The 22,765-nt window shown below is 37.3% G+C and overlaps 1 protein-coding gene across 2 annotated transcripts in view; it reads right to left on the reverse strand.

Annotated features, from left to right (window-relative positions):
• AHRR (aryl hydrocarbon receptor repressor) overlaps window positions 1-22,765 on the reverse strand; it is a 118,364-nt gene that overhangs the window by 8,950 nt on the left and 86,649 nt on the right. For both annotated transcript variants that reach the window (XM_053467487.1, XM_053467486.1), the window contains exons 6-7: window positions 17,602-17,731; window positions 2,709-2,842 (exon numbers count right to left, since the gene is read on the reverse strand). In XM_053467487.1, coding sequence (XP_053323462.1) covers window positions 2,709-2,842; window positions 17,602-17,731 — 264 coding nt within the window. The remainder of the gene's footprint in view (window positions 1-2,708; window positions 2,843-17,601; window positions 17,732-22,765) is intronic.

Raw genomic sequence — 22,765 nt, forward strand, 5'->3', positions numbered from 1 at the left:
CGCATTTGTGTTTTTTTTTTTTAGAAAGTGTTATAACTTATTTATATTTATCGACGAGTATGTTCTGGTAATGTGTAAATATGCCGAGTATCAAGCATTTGGAATCAGAGATGATTTATTTGCAATTACTATACTTTTAAGGTGAATTTATGGATTTATAGTCACGTTTTTCAGGTATACATTAATTATAATTCACAAACCTTTTTTTTTCTGCTGAAATTTTCCCTCTTTTATTCCAATACCATTTTTTAAAAGTTAATTCATCTTTATTACTTAATCATATTATTTTCTATATGCTCAAAATACAATGGCAATGATATCATATTGCTCCCCCTCAGCCTTCTCATACCAATTTATTGTGCTGGACAAATCAGACTGCAGCTATTTAGCCTAAATTTATTTAGTGCCCCTAATGCCCCAGACTTAGCTTAATGCTATTGCATTGCATCTGATGGGGAAGAGTGAGATGAATGGCATTTACAGAGATACAACTGATACATTAACTAAACCATAAAAACTAAAAAGCAAGCTTTATACAAACTGATAATCCACACAATACACTACCACAGTAACATAATTGTGTATAAATGTAGATACCCAGATCCACCTGGAAAAGTAAAAACCTGTTTTTATTCAAATTTTGTATTAAATTAGATTAATAGTGCCACATTCACTTACAAGCTATCCTTGGAAAAAAGTGTATATATATATATATATATATATATTATATATATATATATATATATATATATATTTATATATATATACACTTTTTTCCAAGGATAGCTTGTAAGTTTATACTAACAAATTATGACCAAACTTGTTAAATATGTTAGCAATTCACCTTTCAACACAAGAAAGCTTATTTCTTTTAATTTTGACAATTATATTCAAAATGTTTATTTAACAGAAGCAATTTGGGGTCATTATGTGCTAAGCTCATTATTCTGCATTATACCTTATTACCTTTCCTATGCCAGCTTCCTATATGTAACCAGGGGAAGTGCTTCTGCCAATTTGTGTTATAATTCCAAGGTAATTGCTGAAAGCAAAATGTTCAGTTAGGTAGCTTTATTTTTCAGTAAAGCTGCTTTTGTTTAAGGTAATATTGTGAACTCAAATGATATGTTTCATGAACATTTTAATATTAAGCTCTTTGTTAAGAAAGTTTTACATATAGAATGAAGTGCCTAATTTGCAGGTATTATTACACAAAATACTTGGGAAAAATGCCTGCTTATTTGCTTTATTATACATAAAATAAGTAATGTATCATTGCAGAAAAAAAGACTTAACCCTACTGAAAATACACTTTTGCAACTCTGCATATACTGTACATTAATTTTACACCTGTTTTTACATCTGATTACCATAGATATAATTAGCAGCGTGATACTAGTAAGATTGCTATGGATTTTTCCAGTGTCACAATATGGCCTGTACATTTAATTAAGGAATGGTAGCACCTCTATGTTAAAAATAGAGGTAACATTAGCTCCTGAATACGAGGATTCCAGATCTTAGATGTCTTCTAAACAGTGAATCATAAAACCCTACCATAAATCTAAATGTTTAATGTGTTTACGTGATAAATCTGATTAGTACATTTTTATGATGCTTATAAAAGATAAAATAAAATTATATTTATGGATATATTTATGTATACAATGGAGATTATGTGCACAATCAGGTATACAAGTTATAATCAGGGCCGGCGCCACCTATAGGCAAAGTAGGGGCCCACTGGCCGCGGTCATTCATTAGAAGCGCGGCTGCGGTCACCTGATGGGAGGCAGGCAGCCGCGCAAGCAGTGCAGGCTGACTATGGGGTGGAGCGGGTGTGGCAAAATGGGAGGGGCTTGTGAGGGTGGAGCCAGGGGGCGGCAAAATTGTGTGGCAAAAATCCTTGCACCAGCCCTGGTTATAATGTATGCATTTGTTTTGCTAATAACTCATACAGATTGAAATCTCCCTTCTTATATTCTGGCTATACTGTGCAGAATGAACCTTTTTTTAACTCCTTCACTCTTACTTACATTTTTATTTTTCTTGATATGTGCCCATTTCAGTATCTGTTTGCATATCTGTAAGTCCTTAGGACTCAGGATTCAGTTTAATGCGAACACTGCCTATCTGCACATTAAATGGCAAATAATACCAATCATGAACTCGCTACAATAGCATTGTTCTCAATAAACCTGGACATTTCTAGGTCAACAAGAATTCTGTGAAGAAAGGTGAGGCAGGGCTGAGTTTATGAATACTCTACATTTCAGCTACACGATAATCAGGAGCTAATAATTAGAATTTGTGATTGTTGGTAAAGCTTTACAAGTGGTTGCTTAATTTAAGCTCTCAATAACACACAAAATCAGGCCTTAAAATACATGTCCGCACAACCAATGAATTGTTAGGGAAGGGATACCTTGTTCATTTATACAGTAGGGTCTAAGGAAGTGCTGTCCACAAACTTCCTGGAAGCCACATTAAACAGATGATTGGAAGTGTGTAAAGAGTTAACACAAGCAATTATCAGCCATCTTTCCTCATTACATATTTCTTTTGCAATTGTCTGCACCTACAGGCTTGCACCATGATCAAGAAGCATGAGGACTAAATTGAATACAATACAATGTAAAACTCTTTGCTCCAAGTATAGTTTGTCCTTTATAAGCTCTGCAGGGCCAAACATTTACATAAATCCTCACCAGAAATCCAGAGGTGCTGTCCAAGAGGCAGCGGACTCGGCAGATGAAGTACCGGTTTAAGAACGACGAATATTCTGAAGGGCCGGTGTTTGATTCTTGCGCCTTGAATAGCTTGTTGAGGAAAAAGTCTTCACCTGTATGAGGAATAAAACAGCAGCTATTTAAAGGAGAAGGTAATAGTCCAAAAGGTGAGCTTTATATTACAGAAAGTTATACTTACTTACAGTATATTTAAAAGTAGAGACCCTTTGACATTCATAAATATTTCAGTACAAGATGCATTTTTAGCAAGCAATTGATATTCTTTAAAGCATCCAAATAATTTCAACTACTGAATTCTATCATTTGGCAGTAAACTAAAACAAATTAATGATATTGATTTCCTGTTACTGTTTATTTTCCGGCCAGTTCTGATGATGTCATTATTTCTAAACGTGGTTATGATCAGCCTATATGCCTTTCTTATGAAAAGGTATTGGAACTTACCCAAAGTTAACCTATATGACTTCACAACTTCACAATATTAGCGCTTACAGTGTATCAGGGCAGATCTAGCAGATCGGAAATTTGGCAAACTGACTCGTGGCAAAGGTGGCATCCAATGACAGTGTCACTGAGCTACTGCCAATGTTTGACCATTACACCAACAGGAACTTTTATGACATTGCATTATAAATTAATAGACATTAATATGTAGTTGGTCCCCCCCTTTGCAGCAATAATAGCTTCCACTCTGAGGGATTTTTTGCCATTTATCCAGTAGAGCATTTGTGAGATCAAGCATTGATGTTGGACAAAAAGGCCTGGCTCACAATCTGCATTCCAGTTCTTCCCAAGGGTGTTCAATAGGGTTGAGGTCAGGGCACTGTGCGGCCAGTCAAGTTTTTCCAAACCAAACTCATCCAACCATGTCTTTATGGACCTTGCTGGGGCACAGTCATGCTGCAATAGAAAAAGGCCTTCCCCAAACTGTTCGAACAAAGTTGGAAGCATAGCATTGTCCAAAATGTCTTGGTATGCTGAGGGGGACATACCAAGACATTTTGGACAATGCTTCCAGCCTTATAAAAGTGTAAGAGCTTTCCCAATACTCAGTGCTCACATGTAGCGTCCCAGTTCATCTGACTAATTTGCTTAATTTACAAGATCCATGCCATTTGGGTGACCAGAAGCTGAGGGTTGAAGCCTTTTTTAAGAAATGTTGGTTAGCAATTAGCAGGGTATTATAAATATCCACCTATGATGCATGCCCAGATAATAGTGCTGTGGTGTCTAAACATCACATGTTCTATTTGTTCAGTTTTCAAAATACATGTGGCACTGAACTGTACTAAACTTTTATAGAAGGAATGTGCCTGTGCTAGATCATTAAGCTTAATTATCTTGATATTGGCACCAGTACTGTACAGACAATTGTTATTTTCTTTTGCCATCAATGATCAAATCAAATGCTTTACAATGCTTGGCAGGTCCATGACTCCCTCTGAAGTTAAAGACCACTGGCAATGTTCTCCCAATAAAACCGATAATAAACAGCAGTACGCTATACATCATGGAAACTGACCACAATCGCATCCCACCTTCTTGGTATTATAAAAAAACAGTCAGTTTTAACATGGTCTTTTATTCTACGTAATGTGATATTTGAATTAAGGTCTCTGTGAGACCAATAAATCTCTATATTTAACATCACTATTTTAATGGTCCTTTACTCTTAAATTATTTTCTGTTTAAATTCTTGTGAGGTTTGCATGCAGCGTTATATTCTTTCCAATATGGTATTGTTGATTATAATTAAAATCAACTTTTTATTCTGGCATCTATTCTAAAAGTGGCAGTATTTGGCTAAATAACTGTGAAAAAATATTTGCCATATTGGCTGAAGCATTGCCTGTGCTATAAATGATAATTAGTGGTCCCCAAGTCAATAGTATCTTACTCTTCCTTTAATGCAAGCTTTGGCGTGAGTTGTCCCTAATATATTTCTCAGTGCACTGTCAACCCCAATACTTTGAGGCATTTCGGGTGATAACAGAAGGCACTTCCAAACACAGTCATACTCATTTACTAAGCAAAATAATTAGTTTGTGAACTGTCCTAACATAATATCTCTGTTTTTAATACAGTTCTAAAAAATACATCTAAAAAATAGGGTGACCACATCGGCCATGTTTCCTTGGACACATACATTTTACATATTGCTAACCAGATTACGCAAAGTGCTGCCCTGCAGAGAGAAACCAAGTACTCATTTATATGTCTCACATACTGCCGGGTAGCACTTTTTGGTCAGCAACATATGTGAAAATGATACCGTATTTGTTGTGAAAATGTGATCACCCTGCTGACAACTATTACATCGTAATTCTAGCCATGTTTTTCTATATCCAGATGCAGAAGAACACTACTTGTTTCTGTCTGCAGTTTGGAAAACCTCAATAATACAATATGAGCAAAGTTCCTTGAAGAATCAGTACTAAAGCTTTTTTTCCAGCTATAATAATGTAGTACGTCCGACTGCAACACTCAGGTGCTTATAAACTACATTTCCCACAATCCTCAACAAGCCTTTGGCTGCAGTGAGACAGGCTTCTAATAAATGTCTAGTGAGTGTTCCCATCTGTAGTTTCCAACACTCTTAAGTTTATCTAGGAGGAGCTCTAAGGACATAAGAAAAGAACACATATAAATGGAGAGTTTCCTGGCATTTAAAAGTTTTATGAAAGCAATTCCAGTGTAAAATTATTCAAGCATATTATTAATCCCCCATCTCCTAAAAATAACAATGGCCACGTAAAGAAAATCAGAAAAATGTGGTTAAAATAAACACTGCAATTACACTATTCACAAACAAATCACCCAATAATATGTCTGTTTCACATTAAATTCTATTTTCTCTTGTAATAAGCACTAGGAGACATCTCTTGCCGTTGTTATCAGAGTATTTGCATTTCAACATCTAGAGTTTTATTCTGTGGCACTCAAATATTAAATATATCACAGTATGGATTTTTATTTTCTATGAATATTTATCACTTGCTTATGATATTAACCGTAACATTAGGGTAAACCATGTTGAAAACCTTTTTTGTGAGCTTTCGATTAAAACTGCTCCTTTATAATTATTGTGTCCTAATGCTGGAGAGAGTGTAACAGACAGAGATAGTGTTATATAGGGATAAAGCATTAGAACAATCATTCCTTGCACTGTTGAATTACCAAAACGTCCCGAAATCATTCCTTAATCATGTAAAATTTTGTCTTACACATACAATTGGCAGGGAACACTAAAATTGTCAGGTGAAACAAAAGCAGAGAATGGTAGGTTGCTCCTATAGAAACTGCAAAAACTTTTGAAAAATTTTGGGTTGTTTTTATGTGATTGAACCTTTAGAGGAAAGAATAAAACAACAGCTATTCTCCAGGTTATTTACTTAATGTTATGCCTAAGCCGTACAGTGTATTTAAGTACATTAATACATTTTTACATATGCGCATTTAAATATATGTAAGGACAACATATTTTGATAATTGTGTGAATGAGTGAGAGAATTAATGAATTCATTTGTGGATGAATTGTGTGAATGAGTGAGAGTATAAATTAATGTGTGGATGAATTGTGTGAATAAGTGAGATAATTAAAGAATTAATGTGCGTATGAATTGTGTGAATGAGTGAGAGAATTAATTAATTTGTGACAATGCATTAATGAATATGTGTAAATGATTTGTGTGAATGAACTGTGCGAATGAAAGTGTGAATTAGTGAGTGACAGTAAAAGTGTTTGTGTGTATCATAGATGTATAACTGATTTGTGGAAAGGCAAAGATGGCACGAGCAGGGTGTTTGAGCCTTGGGGACCAAGATGGCACAGACAGGGTGTATATGGCACAGGTCAGGCCGTTTGGGGACAACGTTGACTCATGCTGGACTGTTTGGGGACAAAGATGGCAAGTCCTATGTGTGTTATCTGGGTGCTGGTCTGTTCTATGTGGGCAGAGCCGGCCTTAGGTGTTCTGGCGCCCTGTGCGGACTACTCCTCTGGCGCCCCCCCATCCCAAAAAAAGAAAGGAATAAAAACTTGTAACAAAACCCCAATCACTATATACTACGCCAAACATTGATGTGGTGTAGGCCTACCACTTCATTGTCTGGCTTAGTAGTAGGGATGCACCGAAACGAATTGTGGACTGAAACCGAAAGTGCAGCATTTACCTGGCCAAAACCGAATATGACCCCCCCCCACACCATAAAGAAATCTAACACTTTTATTTAAAGTAAGTAACACACCAAAATAGGACAAAACAATTAAATAACAATATATATATATATATATATATATATATATATATATATATATAATTAACAGCAATCACATTCCTATCATGCCCAGGCATACCCAGATTCCAGGATGTACTCGCAGACTTGGCATGATAGGAGTATGATTGCCCTATCTACCCCTTCTCACTCCCTTCTGCCCTATCTACCCCTTCTCACTCCCGGCTCCCTATCTACCCCCTTTCCCCTGCCTCACTCCCTTCCCCCTATCTACCCCTCCTAACTATCTACCCTTTCCCTCTTTGAAGTTCAATTACCTTTCAGGAGTCCTGCGGTGGGGGTGCAAGACCTCTGCCTCCCAGCTCTGCCACTGTATGGAACAGTATAGAGTGATGGGAGTTATGATGTACTTTTAGAGCATAATTAGAACATGAAAAAGACATTGGAAATGGTACAGCATAACACCCATCACTCTCACACACTTACCAATCCACACATATACTAATCCACACATATACCAATCCACACATACACCAATCCACACGTATACCAATCCACACACATACCAATCCACATGTATACCAATCCACACGGATACCAACTCACACGTATACCAATCCACACATATACCAATCCACACGTATACCAATCCACACGTATACCAATCCACACACATACCAATCCACACACATACCAATCCACACATATACCAATCCACACATATATACCAATCCACACACATACCAATCCACACATACTAATCCACACGTACACTAATCCACACATATACCAATCCACACATATACAAATCCACACATATATACCAATTCACACATATATACCAATCCACACATATATACATAGAAACATAGAAACATAGAAAGTGACGGCAGATAAGAGCCAGAAGGCCCATCCAGTCTGCCCAACCTCTGAGTACTCTCCTTTAGTACTTGCCCTTATCCTATATCTAGCTTGGCATTACGCCTATCCCATGCTTGCTTAAATGACTTTACTGTATTCACATCTACCACTTCCACTGGGAGGCTATTCCATGCGTCCACTACCCTTTCCGTAAAGTAACATTTTCTGATGTTACCATTAAACCTTTGCCCCTCTAGTTTATGCTTGTGTCCTCTTGTTGCGGTTTTATTTCTTCTTTTAAATAAACTTTCTTCCTTTACTTTGTTGATTCCCTTTAAGTATTTAAATGTTTCTATCATATCCCCCCGTCCCGTCCTTTTTCCAGGCTATATAGGTTAAGATCCTTTAACCTGTCCTGGTAAGGTTTATTTTGTAACGCATAAACCATTTTAGTAGCCCTTCTCTGCACTTTCTCCAACATATCTATATCCTTCTGGAGATATGGTCTCCAGTACTGTACACAATACTCCAAGTGAGGTCTCACCAGTGATCTGTACAGCGGCATGAGCACTTCCCTCTTCCTACTGCTAATACCTCTCCCTATACAACCAAGCATTCTGCTAGCATTACCTGCTGCTCTACTGCATTGTCTACCTACCTTTAAATCCTCAGAAATAATTACCCCTAAATCCCTTTCCTCACACGTTGAGGTTAGGACAGTACCAAATAGTCTATACTCTGCCCTTGGGTTTTTATGCCCCAGGTGCATTACTTTGCATTTATCCACGTTAAATGCCAATTGCCACAGCTCTGACCATTTTTCCAGCTTACCTAGATCGTTTGCCATTTGGCTTCTTCCTCCAGGAACATCAACCCTGTTGCAAATTTTTGTGTCGTCGGCAAATAAACATACCTTTCCATCAACACCATCTGCAATATCACTAATGAAAATATTAAAGAGAATGGGTCCAAGTACAGATCCCTGAGGTATCCCACTGGTAACAAGACCTTGTTCTGAATATACGCCATTGACTACAACCCTCTGTTTTCTGTCACTCAGCCACTCCTTAATCCATTCAACAACATTGGGATCTAAACCCAGAGATTGCAGTTTATTTATAAGTCTTCTATGTGGGACAGTGTCAAAGGCCTTACTGAAATCCAGATACGCAATGTCTACTGCACCACCTTGATCAATTACTTTAGTCACCCAATCAAAAAAATCAATAAGATTTGTTTGGCAAGATCTTCCTGAGGAAAACCCATGTTGTTTTTGATCTTGAAAGCCATGTGACTTCAGATGTTCAACAATCCTTTCCTTTAACATTGTTTCCATTAATTTTCCCACTACAGATGTAAGACTAACTGGCCTGTAGTTGCCCGACTCCTCCCTACTGCCTTTTTTGTGTATAGGCACAACATTCGCTACTTTCCAATCCCCAGCGACAACTCCCGTTACCAATGATTCGTTAAATATATCAGTTAACGGTTTTGCTAGTACACCCCCAAGCTCTTTTAATAACTTGGGGTGTATCCCATCAGGCCCCATCGACTTATTTGTCTTTACCTTAGACAACTGAAGTAAAACCTCCGCCTCGATAAACTCACATATTTCAAATGATTCAGTCTTTTTTCCCAACTGAGGTCCCATTCCATCATTCTCATCTGTAAAAACTGAACAGAAATATTCATTGAGGCAGTCAGCTAAACCTTTATCCTCTTCTACATATATGCCTTTTGTTTTAAGTCTAACTAATCCTTGTTTAACTTTCCTTTTCTCATTTATATATCTAAAAAATGTTTTATCTCCATTTTTTACTGATAGGGCAATTCGCTCTTCTGCCTGTGATTTGGCAGTTTTTATAACTTTCTTTGCCTCTTTCTGCCTAATTTTATAGATCTGTCTATCTTCCTCACTTTGGGTATTTTTGTATCTACTAAAGGCTAACTTCTTGTCTTTCACGATTTTGGCCACTTCTGCAGAGTACCACAGCGGTTTCCTTAATTTTTTACTCTTACTGACCAACCTAATACAATTTTCTGTTATCTTCGATAAAACAGCTTTTACAAAAGCCATTTAAATTGTGCCAGTCTGATAATGACTCCTCTATACATTTTCTCATTTTAGAAAAGTCAGCTTTTCTAAAATCTAAAACTTTTGTTTTTGTGTGGTGTGACTCAGTCACTGTTCGTATATTAAACCACACAGACTGATGATCACTAGATCCCAAACTTTCACCTACAGAAATATCTGTTAACAAATCTCCATTTGTGAACACTAAATCCAATGTGGCCTCCTTACGAGTTGGTTCCTCAACCACCTGTTTTAAAGATAATCCCAATAAGGAGTTTAGAATATCCGCACTCCTGGTACAACCAGCTACTTTCGTTTTCCAGTTCACATCAGGGAGATTAAAGTCACCCATGATTATAACATCCCCCTTCACTGTCATTTTAGCTATTTCCTCCACTAGTAGATTATCGAGTTCTTCTACTTGTCCTGGGGGTCTATAAATCGCACCTATGCGATATACCAATCCACACATATATACCAATCCACACACATATACCAATCCACACATATACACCAATCCACACATATACACCAATCCACACACATATACCAATCCACACATATACACCAATCCACACATATACACCAATCCACACACATATACCAATCCACACATATACACCAATCCACACATATATACCAATCCACACATATATACTAATCCACACTTATACACCAATCCACACATATACACCAATCCACACATATACTCATGCACACATATACCAATCCACACATACTAATCCACACATACCAATCCACTCTTACTGAATGCTTTCCTACCTTTCCTCTTTTCTCCTTACAGCTTCTTTTCCTCCTCTTCGCTCCTCTTCTTCAGTTCTTCTGTCCTCTCTGTCTTCTTCCGGGTCAGAGGGCACGGACAGCGGTGGGCGCGGCTTCAGTGCTGTGCGCCGGGATCTCACAACAAACCCCAGCGCACAGCAGCTGTTACCGCGCGGATCACAAGGGAGCGGTATCGGAGGTCTTTAACAGACCTCCGGCTCCCTTGAGCGATTTTAAGCCGGGTTCAAGGGAGATCCTTGAACCGGCTTAAAATCACTCAAGGGTGCCGGAGGTCTGTTAAAGACCTCCGATACCGCTCCCTTGCGAGCCTGCTCCTCTAGCGGCAGACATTACTGTCCGTCTCTGGAGGGGTGCCGGGTGCCCCCCTGATGAGCGGCACCCGGTGCGGACCGCCCCTCCCGCTAGGTACGCTACTGGCGGCAGCGGACCCCGCGGCGGGCGCGGACCCCGCGGCGGCGCCCCCTGGAGTGTGGCGCCCTGTGGGTCGCACAGGTCGCACACCCCAAAGGCCGGCCCTGTATGTGGGCAGTGTGTACACCAGGGCTGGCTTTGGGGTGTGCAACCTGTGACCTGTGCATGTAATTTAGGGGGTTTTATCTATACCTTTAATGCTGAGTTTTTATGTGAATTCCAATTGATCTATACCTGCAAAGCTGGGTTTGTATGTTATACTGTTTATCTTTATCTGCTATGCTATGTTTCCATACATTTTTTATGTATACCTGCAAATACTGGGTTTGTACGTCCTATTCAGCTGATCAATACCTGCAATGCTGTTTCCATGTGTTGTTTATTTGATCTATACCCTCAGTGCTGAGTTTACATGTGATTTCCAGTTGATCTATACCTGCAATGCTGGGTTTGTGTGTTCTGTTGATCTATACCTGCAATGCTATGTTTCCATACATTATTATTGCATACCTGCAAATACAGGATTTGTATGTCTGATTCTGTTTATTTGATCTATGCCTTCAGTGCTGAGTTAACATGTGAATTTCAATTGATATATACATGCAAAGCTGGGTTTGTTTTATTGGCAGCAGGGTCTAATACTGTATTGGCTCAATTATAGGCTGCATCTGATTATAGGCCGCATCCTTAAAGCTTGGTGCTATTTTAAAGAAAAATGGTTTTTTTTTAAGAAAAAATACACGAGTGAAATGGTAAAACAGTATTTTATCTAATGAACAGGAATATGTGTATTTTGACATTTTGGTATCTATTATGCAGTTAGTCAGCATAGGTTATATACAAACAAAAATTTGGAAAAACCAATAGCCATTTTAAGGCCCCCCCTTAATTTATAACGCATCTTACTTATAGATGTGCCCCTTTGTCCCCCTGATATTTGTTTTGGAGTGTTGCCCTAGTGGACCATGCTTAGAATCCATATAAGTGATTGAACAGACACAACTAAAAGACCCCAAAACAGCAAGATAACTGGCCTTGTTACTGAAAGCCAATTATTTTATATATTATTGATATTAATTTCATACATTTTAGGCCAGAGGTCACATTTATAGTACATTATGGTATTAAATTCCCTTTCCAGCAAATGTCCCATGGTTTACACTTGAAGGGTAATACTGTACACCGAGCAATAATAGTCTTAGAACAAACTTCAGTTCCACATCCAGGAAGTCTCATGGTTTCACAAACACACTTGAGATTTTTCTAGTGTTGTGAGTGCTATGCCTTTTTACTGTGTGCTGTGGGCGGTTCTTTGTAACTCCACTTTGCTCTGGCTACCGAGTGCGTTCCCGTGTTACTGATTTTCCTGTGTATGACTTGGCTTTGTGTGACTACTGTTCTGGCTCCTGATTCCCGGGTACTGTACCCTGACACCGCTAACTTCCGTATTCCTGACTCTGGTTCGTCTGACTACCCGTTCTGGTTCCTGACCCCAGCTTGTTTGTAGGACTATGATTTTGCATTATGTTTTTGCTACTTTGTTTATTCAATAAAGGATTTTTTCATTTTATATTGTTGCGTCAGTCTGGTTCCTGGTCCTTAACAGGAAGCAGCTACTAACTATAACATACAGTAATAATGGCCAAATTAAGTCACACAAACAATCTCTGCTGACACATAAAATACCTAGCAATGTAATTTCCAAACAGAATTCACTTCCCATCTTAGGTGACTTGCCACCACTGCTTAGCAAGATTCTGTGGTTTTCCCAGAATGTAAACCCAACCATGTCACACCAGTGTCTCATCAGATGCCCTTCGATTGAATAATTGATAGTAATAACCAAAAGTGTGTGGGACTATACTGTATTTTTATGTTTAAAAAAAATATTTATTGTTTCCCAGGGTTAAACAAACATTATATGACAAATATCCAAGCTGCATCTTCCTTTAAATGGACAATTAACAACAAACATGTTGAAGGGAAAAGAGACAGTAGCCACTTAGAAATCTACTGTATTTTTAATCAACTATATTTTCTTAAGGTCCAGGTGTGGTGTTCCCTTTGGCTTTTGTCATGTCAACCCAATCCATGAAGTGAAAAGGTCTGCTCTGAAAAAGGTCAAGTGGTGGAGGGATTTGGTCTAGCCAACATGGCATTGAGTGTGACAAGTAGAATAATTTGTGTACTCTTGTTAAGGGTCTTCGCACAATCACTCACACAAAAAAACCCTACAGATCTCGATTCCACATGGTGTTTTGGGTGATGTGATAGGCCCAGATCCAGTGCCACAGATTTGCTTCCCTTCATGTTTTAATGTTTACACTATTAAAGTAAACATCGACATTTGGGGCATTGCCCATCAGGTCTGAGACCTGATGTGAGAGCAAGATGCAGCCAGAAGCAAGAGTACTGTCATTTAGTTTTAATTTTAGTAGGTCCTCAGTGGTCATCAGGGGCAGTTTCTGTGTCCATTAGGGAGTACCTGAGACAAAGTATGTATGTAATTTTAAAGTAGGTGCTCATAGAATGGGAGTTGTCCTGGCTTCTGAGTGTGTGTATGTATATATATATATATATATATATATATATATATATATATATATATATATATATATATATATATATACTTGTCCAGTTTAGCAGGAAAAGCGGAGCTGAGATTTTTCCCTCAGCTGCAGTTAAAAGAAGCAGCATATCGGAAGGTGCAGTTTTTTCCAAACACAGGCACAAAGTCAAGCTTTGCTGCGATTGTCTGTCTAAACTGTTCTGAGTGTTAAGCCTTCTTTACACAATTGTCGAAAGGATGTATGGAATATCAGTGCAACATTCATTATCTCATACACTGTCATGAAAAACATATGCTGCTTATGCTGCTCCTCCTTAACGTTTACTTTAATAGTGTCTCAGATAAAACACATGCTCTATCATGACCAGGGGGTAAATTAATTGAAACCATTTTTAAATATCTTAATGCAACAGCTTGAAAGATCAAAATCAGCTTGGGTTTATTGCAGGGAGATCTTATCAAATTGACCTAACTGATTTTATTTTGACTGGAAAACTAAAATAGATTAGGAGGAGATTTAAATAAGGCATTTAACGCTGTCTCTCACAGAAGACTCGTAAAATAAATTGCAGTGTTTGGATGGTTAGAGAATGTTAGCTCGTTTCCGCAAGGCCCTCCTTAACTCTTGTTTCTCTAAGTTGATTTGTTATGTTATGTACTATTTGTTATGTCCGGTTTATCCATCCTACCACACTGTGGAATATGATGGCATGATATAAAACAATAAATAATAATGTTAACTATTTAAATAGATAAGGCTATGGTTGAGTGACAAGAGGCAGAAGGTCGTAGTTAATTGCTTTAGTTACTAGCAAGCAAATGTTCAGTGTTGTCAAGTATAAAATAATGTGCTTGAGATATAAAAAAAACAAACGCAAACTATAGCATTAGAGGTAGTGTCTGTCAATGACAACAAAAGAGGTACACAAATGGTATAAGCACCCGTGAAAATAAATAACAAAACAATCTATATCTCCCCAATGCACAAAAAAGGGTGCATAAGCACCCAATCATGTAGTGATAATAAAAGACAAGGATTTGAGTGTATGTAGGCAATTTAACAAAGCAGTGGAAAAAGCAAGCATTGTTCTGGTTTACACATCCCTGGTAAGACATCACATACAGTATTGCATATAGTTATGGAGACCCCATCTCCAGGAGGATATTGATACACTGGATGGTGTTCAGAGGTGGGCTACTAAAGTGCTAAAATTTTTACAGGATAAAAAATACCAGCAAAGATTAAGATATCTCAATACAGAAAGACTGGAGGAGAGAATAGAGGGGATGCGATAAAAAAAAAACTTTAAATTCATAAAGAGATTTAAGAAAGAACAAGAGTGAAAAAAAGGTGGAGAAAATAATAAGCCATGACCTTAAACTAGAGGGTCAGATTCTTAGATGTAAGTTTCAGCAGAAGAGGTAGAGGTTAATATAATGAGGGACTTAAACATGTATGGGATAGGCATATATCATGGCATATGTAGGACAAGGTCAAGGACCAACTAAAGTTTATGTTTTATTACAGATTGAAAATATGTGAAAACTAGATGGGCTGAATGGCTCTTATCTGATGTCATATTATATGTTTTTATGAGCTTACAATAAGCAACTATAGGAAAAATACATAGAAGACTGCGGTTACATCATCATTAACTTCTTTATAAAGGGAAATATCCTGTTTTTGCCTTTCTGTTAGTACTGTGTATTTTTGCCATGTAAATGACTGTTTTTTTCTGTTAGATGTTTTGGGTGAAATGTGTCAACCAGCAGAATTCATTGTTTAATTGGCAGACATAACCAAGCTTTAAGTAAAGGTTTCCGTGACTAAAAAAATTAAGTAGGCTGCAATATGCCATCCCGTGCCAGTTGTAAATGATCTTAATCGGCTTTGAGTTTCGGTACATTTTTCTTTTAGGGCTTTGATTTTGCGGTTAGCCATTATATACCACAAACAATTAACAGTGGTTCACAGCAAGAGGATGCTCAACCTTAGCCAGCACTACTGATGGTTTCACAACATGCTGGCCATGTGCCAGGTGTGCTTTGAGTTAAAGGTGTATTTCTGATTTCTTGTTTTTTATGCTATTTTATGTGCTTGAGCAGCAACCACAAAATGTGCTAATCTGCTTCTTCTTTTCAATGAGCCAGGTATTTAAAACAGGGTGCATTTATAAAATAAATTATAGAACAACTGGATAGAAAGTTTGACCTTGCTTAAGGGGGAATCTTGTACAAACAGCCAGTGCATAGTGCATAGCGAAGGTAATGTTTTTATATGTTTCATCTCATCTGGACATGATGCATCATTGAGCATTATCTGAGCAATAGGGCGTTCCATTAGTTTGCAACTGCACAGAATGTTGGGTCAAAAACTCACCAGTGCACCCAGTGCAGATGACCTATCGGCAGAGGGAAGATGTCTTCCCCACAATGGGCATTAAGCAGATGGATATGTTCAAAAAACGTAGGAGTTTTGTTTAATCCTTTGTCATTGTTTTTTGTAGTGATCAGCAGGATTAGTGCACTTTGCTGTACTTGACTTTTAACCCTACCTTTGTAAAGGTTTTATTCTTGGGAGAGAGAGAAAAGGTATTTTATTGTGTTATGGGCTTTTTGGGTGGCTTGGAGTTATTTATGGGGGGGGGGAGTGTTTCTAGGCATTGTTTAGTAGATTTAGCACCAGGTAGGCTGAAACGAAAAATTAAAATAGATTTTTTTTTACATTTTTAATGAAATTTAGTGGAGGGATTGGAAATTAAAGTAGTATGTTAGCCTAATTGCATAAATGAACGGGCACATAAAATGTATTGTGACATAAATTGGTCCATGTTACCAGTTCAGTGCACCACGGCAAGAAAACAATTGGAGTGTTCTGACGTTCCTACCTATCTTTTTTTTTTTTTTTTTTGTTCACACTCTTCTGTTCCTGATGCTGTTCACTTAAAGCTCTATCGCTGGAGGACCGTCTAGCGCAGGCATGTCCAAACTTTTTTCGAAGCGTGCCAGATTTGATGAAGTGAACATGTGCGAGGGCCAACCATTTTGCCTGACATTCTTTGAACCATTAAAATTAAAAGCAAATTAACTATTTTATGCAAAGTTTATTGAAAACGGCATACTTTTCATTTTGTGACTTGGATGACAAATCTAAACAAGGTGTTAAATCACTCTACCTTTAATATAAAAAAAAAAAACAGATCTATATTTGGGCAACTTATCTGGGGGGCCTTATCAGTCCAGAACGTGGGCCGCAATTGGCCCTCGGGACGGACTTTGGACATGCCTGGTCTAGCGTATCTCCACCACGCACATTCAACATGACGGGATGGAAGGAGGTGATCGCCACACATACTTGATACATATATATATATATATATTTTTTTCTCTCATGTTGATTTTGCGTGGTGTATCCATCTAATCTATCGATCTAGCGATCTATCTATCTATCTATCTATCTATCTATCTATCTATCTATCTATCTATCTATCCCCTAAAGCAACAAACACAGCTAGTTGAAATAAATAGTCAAAACTGGGAAATATTTTTGTTCATGAACAAGTCTAATACATGTAAGCCTCTTTCGTACATTGAAAATATTTAAATTCATGGACCATGATGTTGTCTGAGAAATTCCACCGCCCTCACAAATTTTTGCCTTTAAGTTGCCGGCCTGCTAGGATGAATGATTTCATATTAAAGCAAGTTACATTTTTATCAGTTAGTCTCATTTTATGTTTTCTTGTTAGTTTTAACAAGGTCTTCATACTACATTATTGCTGGATATTTATACTTTAGCATAAGATATTTGTTTCTTCTTTTGAATGGGTTTGATAGATAAGCACCTTGCATATGTTTTCTATTTTCTCACTTACAAAGCGTGCCAAAAAACCAACCTGTTTCTGTCTGTGATTCCTGTGAAGGCACCATCTGTTGGGGATTCATAGCCCAGTGAAGCTGCCTGCAGAATTCCTGACGATCATCCACGTGGATATAATCATATACATTTTGATGCATAACATCAGTCTGAAATATGAGAAAATAAAGTATTAAATTAGCCAAATAAGCAAGTGGGAGAAAACGCAAGTGATTCAATCATTTAAAAGAATTACCTTATTTATATTACAGTTCTTATAAAAATCGAATTCACTTACATAACCCCATTTGTAAACTTATCCTATAATATCCTACATATATAAACTTTTGTTCCTGTTCGTCATGACAAAATAACCCAAAATTGAAGTTGAAGAGAGTAGGGCATTTGAGGAACGAGATAGGTTACCACAAACTCTCCCCAACTATTAGTGGGAGTCTTCATTTGGGTAGAAAGCGGGAGTATACAAAATAAAACCTGCAGGGCAAATTTGGAAAGGTATATGAGAGAAAAAAGTTTGGCATGCACATGGTATAAAAAGCTTAAATGACTAGAACAATCCAACACGGCAATGAGTTGGAGTGCACTGCAAGCTATCAAGGCACCAATAAAAGACCTAACTGAGTTGTCTTGAGCTGAGTAAGCAATGAGATTTCCATGTGAGGAAATCACTTAGAAAATGTGACAACGGAATTTATTTATTTGGCACTTGCTACTTCAAAATTCAACTTGTTTCCTCCATAAGAATAGCTTAGTTGGTCATTTAAACCCTTTTGTGAAAACATCAAGATGAAAATTGTCATCCCTGTTTGTTCTTGGATCAATCTGGCATGAAGAAAATATATGTCATGCTCTCTACTTGTTAGTCTACACCAATGTAGAGTATCATAGTATATACTGACATAGATTTAAGGAACAGTCAAACATATTTTTATATAAAAAATAAAATTTGCATAAAATCTTGTCTTCCGCCCATTTTCTGGTAGCCCACAGCAGAATCAAAATGTGTTTTATGCTATCCATTCTCCAGTTCTAGTGAAAGTTCTTAAGTTTTGATTTATTTATCCAGTGCCCTAAGGCTCCAAAAGAAACCTACGAATGGCTTATTATTACATTAAAGTCACCAGAGGGATAAACCCTAGTTAAATGGGGTTATACAAAAGTGTGGGAAACAATTTAGATGCAAGTCTGTAGATTCCACATCACTGCTCTATGATATCACTCATATTAATAAGGTTAGTACTAACTTCCAAACATTTGGGAATCATTACTTATATTTCCATAGCAGTTACTCTATATCATTGATGCAGCATGGAGTTATTGTTTATGGCAAATATCCACTGCCTGGAATTTGAAATATATCCCCTGCTCTGGATTGGAACTTACTGTTGCGGAAATTGAAATGCTGCAATCACCCTCTTTACATTATAAAGCTAAGAAATTGCTATTATGTGACAAGTAAAAGTAGCAGAACCATCTCTACAACATGGAAAAGCATCAGTAAAGTGATACAACATATTTATATAGTGATGGCGAACAATGTGAAAATAGAAAGTGAAAATTTACACAGAACAAAAATACAAAGTAATAAAAATAAAGACTAAGACACAGTAAATGTATGTGCTGTCCCACTTGCAGATGCATGGGAGGATTCTGCAAAATCTCCCCATATGTATTTGTCACTTTCCCTACCCTCCAGCTATCTTCTGACATGTGATATCCTTTCCACCAGTTAGCTCCAGCGCTGACTTGGCAAGCATCATTGATTTCATGGGACCGCTGGCACTGATTGGCTGCAGTACTATTTGTTATGTTGTTTTTGTCTTTTTTTGTTTTTAAATAAAATACATTTAAAAGATATTGTAAAACCGGCTAAAAATACTTCGTAATCTGAGGACTTGATGGAAACTGACCGCCTGCTTTTCTGGTAAAGATGAATAAATTGAATAAGCTTGATATCATCTGAAAAGCAGTTTTGTTGTATAGCAAAAGATACATTTGTTTCTGTTGTGATGTGGGTATGATTTGCAAAGAAGATTCAGCGGCCTTCTTATTTTATAAAGTTACAAAAAGTCCAGTTTATTTAGGAATTCAGAAGAAAAGAAAAACACCAATATGTCTGCAACACATAGAATATTCAGGCTTACAAGCATTACAAAAAGACTATACATTGCCATATTTTCCCATATTTATGATAAAACATAAGTGTAGGACTGTGTCTAGCTGGTACAGCCTCCAAAACATGCTGTTATAGGCAGAGCACCAGCATATGACATCATATCCCTGCAATCAGCAATAAAGGTGACAGCTACTAAAGGCCCTTCCCTGAGTAAGGCGTAATGGAGCCCCCATTGGTAAAATAGTAAAATTGTGATGAATTCTTCACCCTAGAAAAATGTTATCTATCTACAGGAAAGCTGGCATGGGAAGCAACAGGAGACTGACAGCTCCACAAAGAGGGGAGTTAACATTCTGACTATATTGCAGTAACACGGAGTGCCATGGTTTCTTTAAACCCCTTCAGGACCAGGGTTAATTTAGATTGTTTGCAGTACAGGACTAGAGTTACCAGGAGCAGGGTTATTTTGCAATGTTTGCTGCACAGGACCAGAGCAATGTTTGTGTTTTTGCTATGTCTTTTTTTCAACTGTGATTTCCCACTATGAAAAATAGACTTCTATGCTTGGTCTTTCATCGATTTTGGTTGTTACAATGCTACATAGAAAAGATGTGCATCACAAAACAAGATTTTCTTATAAAATGTGATATGTTGGGAGTTGGGCCCAAATGCAGCCAGAAAAATCAAAACTGCTGAACATATTTTTGAAAGTGGACATCCCAGGTATTTTACTTGGGGCATTTTAACTTATTTATATTCAGCAACATCCCCCAAGTACCTCAATATCCAACATCTATGGGTATGGCATATTTTTTGTGCATTGCAAGGGACATGCACAGTTGTCAAAGTTGGAACTTTGACAGATCACTTTGCTAGGTCCGTGTCTCATTTGAGGCACAGCACAGGCCCCATATTTTACCCCATCAAGCTGTATATTCCATAACAGTACAACCTTTGAAGATTTCATGGACACCTGGAACAAGAAATAATAAAAGCAAGAAATTAATCTCACATATCTCCTGAGCTCATAGATACCGTATGTGTGGTATGTCAGCATTACATGTTCACATGACCAGAGTGCAAAACGGTTTTACTTTTTTATAGTTAAATAAAGAAGGTGAAGTTTATGCTATTAGGGGTAAACCTACCCCTAAATACCAAAATAATCCAAACAAACTAAAATTCACCGGACTGAGCTCTTTAGGTGTCCCACTACAAACACAAATTTAACAGAAAAACAGAATTGGGGGGGTCTATACTTTTTCACGTCAGGCACATTTTTGGGATGGGTGCTGCATGCTGAGATACCTGAGACAGGAAAGAAACACTTCTCCTGAGCACATAGTCAAAGTTACATAGGCACAAGAAACCCCCAAATCAAGCCACTGCAAAGAGGTTTTAACTTTCTTGGGTGATTTTTAACCCTAATTATCAGAATAACCATATATTTGAGAGCACAAAGCCCAAGGACCTCAAAGATACCCGTTTACCTTTTCTAAATGGACCACCACAATCACAAGTCTAACAGAAACAGAGGATATTGAGGTTTTTTCTTTTACCTTTTCACAATCCTTGGTTGTATCAGGATGAGTATCTGGATTTCTCAAAACCAACTAGCACTCAAATAACTAATTTAACAGCATAATCAATATACCTAGCTGTTATTTTAGGGGTTAGGGGATAGCATAAGGGATAGTGCTGGGGTTCTGTTAGTGGATAGTGATACTGTTAGGTATGGTTACATGTTAGGGTTGGGTTATAATTACTTTATAATAGATGATTAGACTTTGTCACTGGCTATTGATTGGTGAGACTGGTTAATGATCAGTGACCTAAATGGTCATTAATCAGTGGCCACGTAGCATTTTATTAGGTTAAAAAATATTAAAAATCAAATATATATTGTAAAATTGAAAATTGTAATAACTTGTAAGTGACAAGTTTTGGCCACTGACATTGATCTTTATGAGTACTCTTATTATTATTATTTTCAAAGAATGCGTCTTAAACAATCTCTTACATTAGCTGCAGCTCCCATTTAGTGCGTGGTCTGACGATCCTCACCACTGATTGGCAGCTTATCATTATAAGTTTCTTAGTGGTTATTGTTTAGCATTTTCTTGTTTTTAGAACCCTAATTCTGCTCAGAAAACATTTAAGTTTTACTGTAAACGATATAATGCATGAGTCTAAAAAGAGACATATGACCCCACAGAAAGCCGATAGACACTATAGTATTATGCATATCTTAATAAATGAGTCTAGTAATGAGTTTACTACGGTTCCACTCAGACAAACATATCCATTGCATTCTCTAGTTTCATTTTAAGATTTAATTACATAAAACAACCCAAAAGTTTAAGAAGCATTTTCAGTTCCTACAACAACTATTTATTAGTGTTCCATGGAAAGCTATGAATGAGGTAAAATGATAAAAAAAAATTATTCCTGGGAAGCATTCCGCAGTGCTAGGAAGTATATTCTGAATGCTGCATTTAGTTCCAAAAGTGTTAAAATAAGTAAGGTCCAAGGTTTACCACTTTCATTTGTTCAAACAATAAACTTTTTCTTGTGATAATATTCCTTTTATAGAGCAAGGCTGTCTCATCAGTTCACCAGAGCACTGATGCACACTCTATATCAGAAACACGCACAGGCAGAAGACTTCTCTTGTATCCAAGCCAATATATTCCCTGGTTGCAATTTGTCATTCTAAGAAAAATATAAAAAGCAGCGGGATTTCTGCCTTAATGTAGTGTTACCACCCACTGGGCCTCTTACCACATTTAAGAAGCAGACCCCTTGCAATATTGACAGGTCCTTCATTCAAAACAACTATATTATTTATAACAAGCAAAATATTGAAAAATCTCAACACTTGAAAAGATTCTGTAGCTCTAAGTTTTACATATGTTTTATTCATGGTTCCATGAATGATGATCATTTGGAAAGAAGAAAACGATTCTACCAAAATAATCCATAGCGTTAACTCTTCAATCATTAACTGAAATTACAGACTAAGCATATGGGATCACTATCACAATGGGTAAGACTAAGGAATATGGCT

The sequence above is a fragment of the Spea bombifrons genome, chromosome 5 (assembly GCF_027358695.1).
Source record: "Spea bombifrons isolate aSpeBom1 chromosome 5, aSpeBom1.2.pri, whole genome shotgun sequence".
Lineage (NCBI taxonomy): Eukaryota > Metazoa > Chordata > Amphibia > Anura > Pelobatidae > Spea > Spea bombifrons.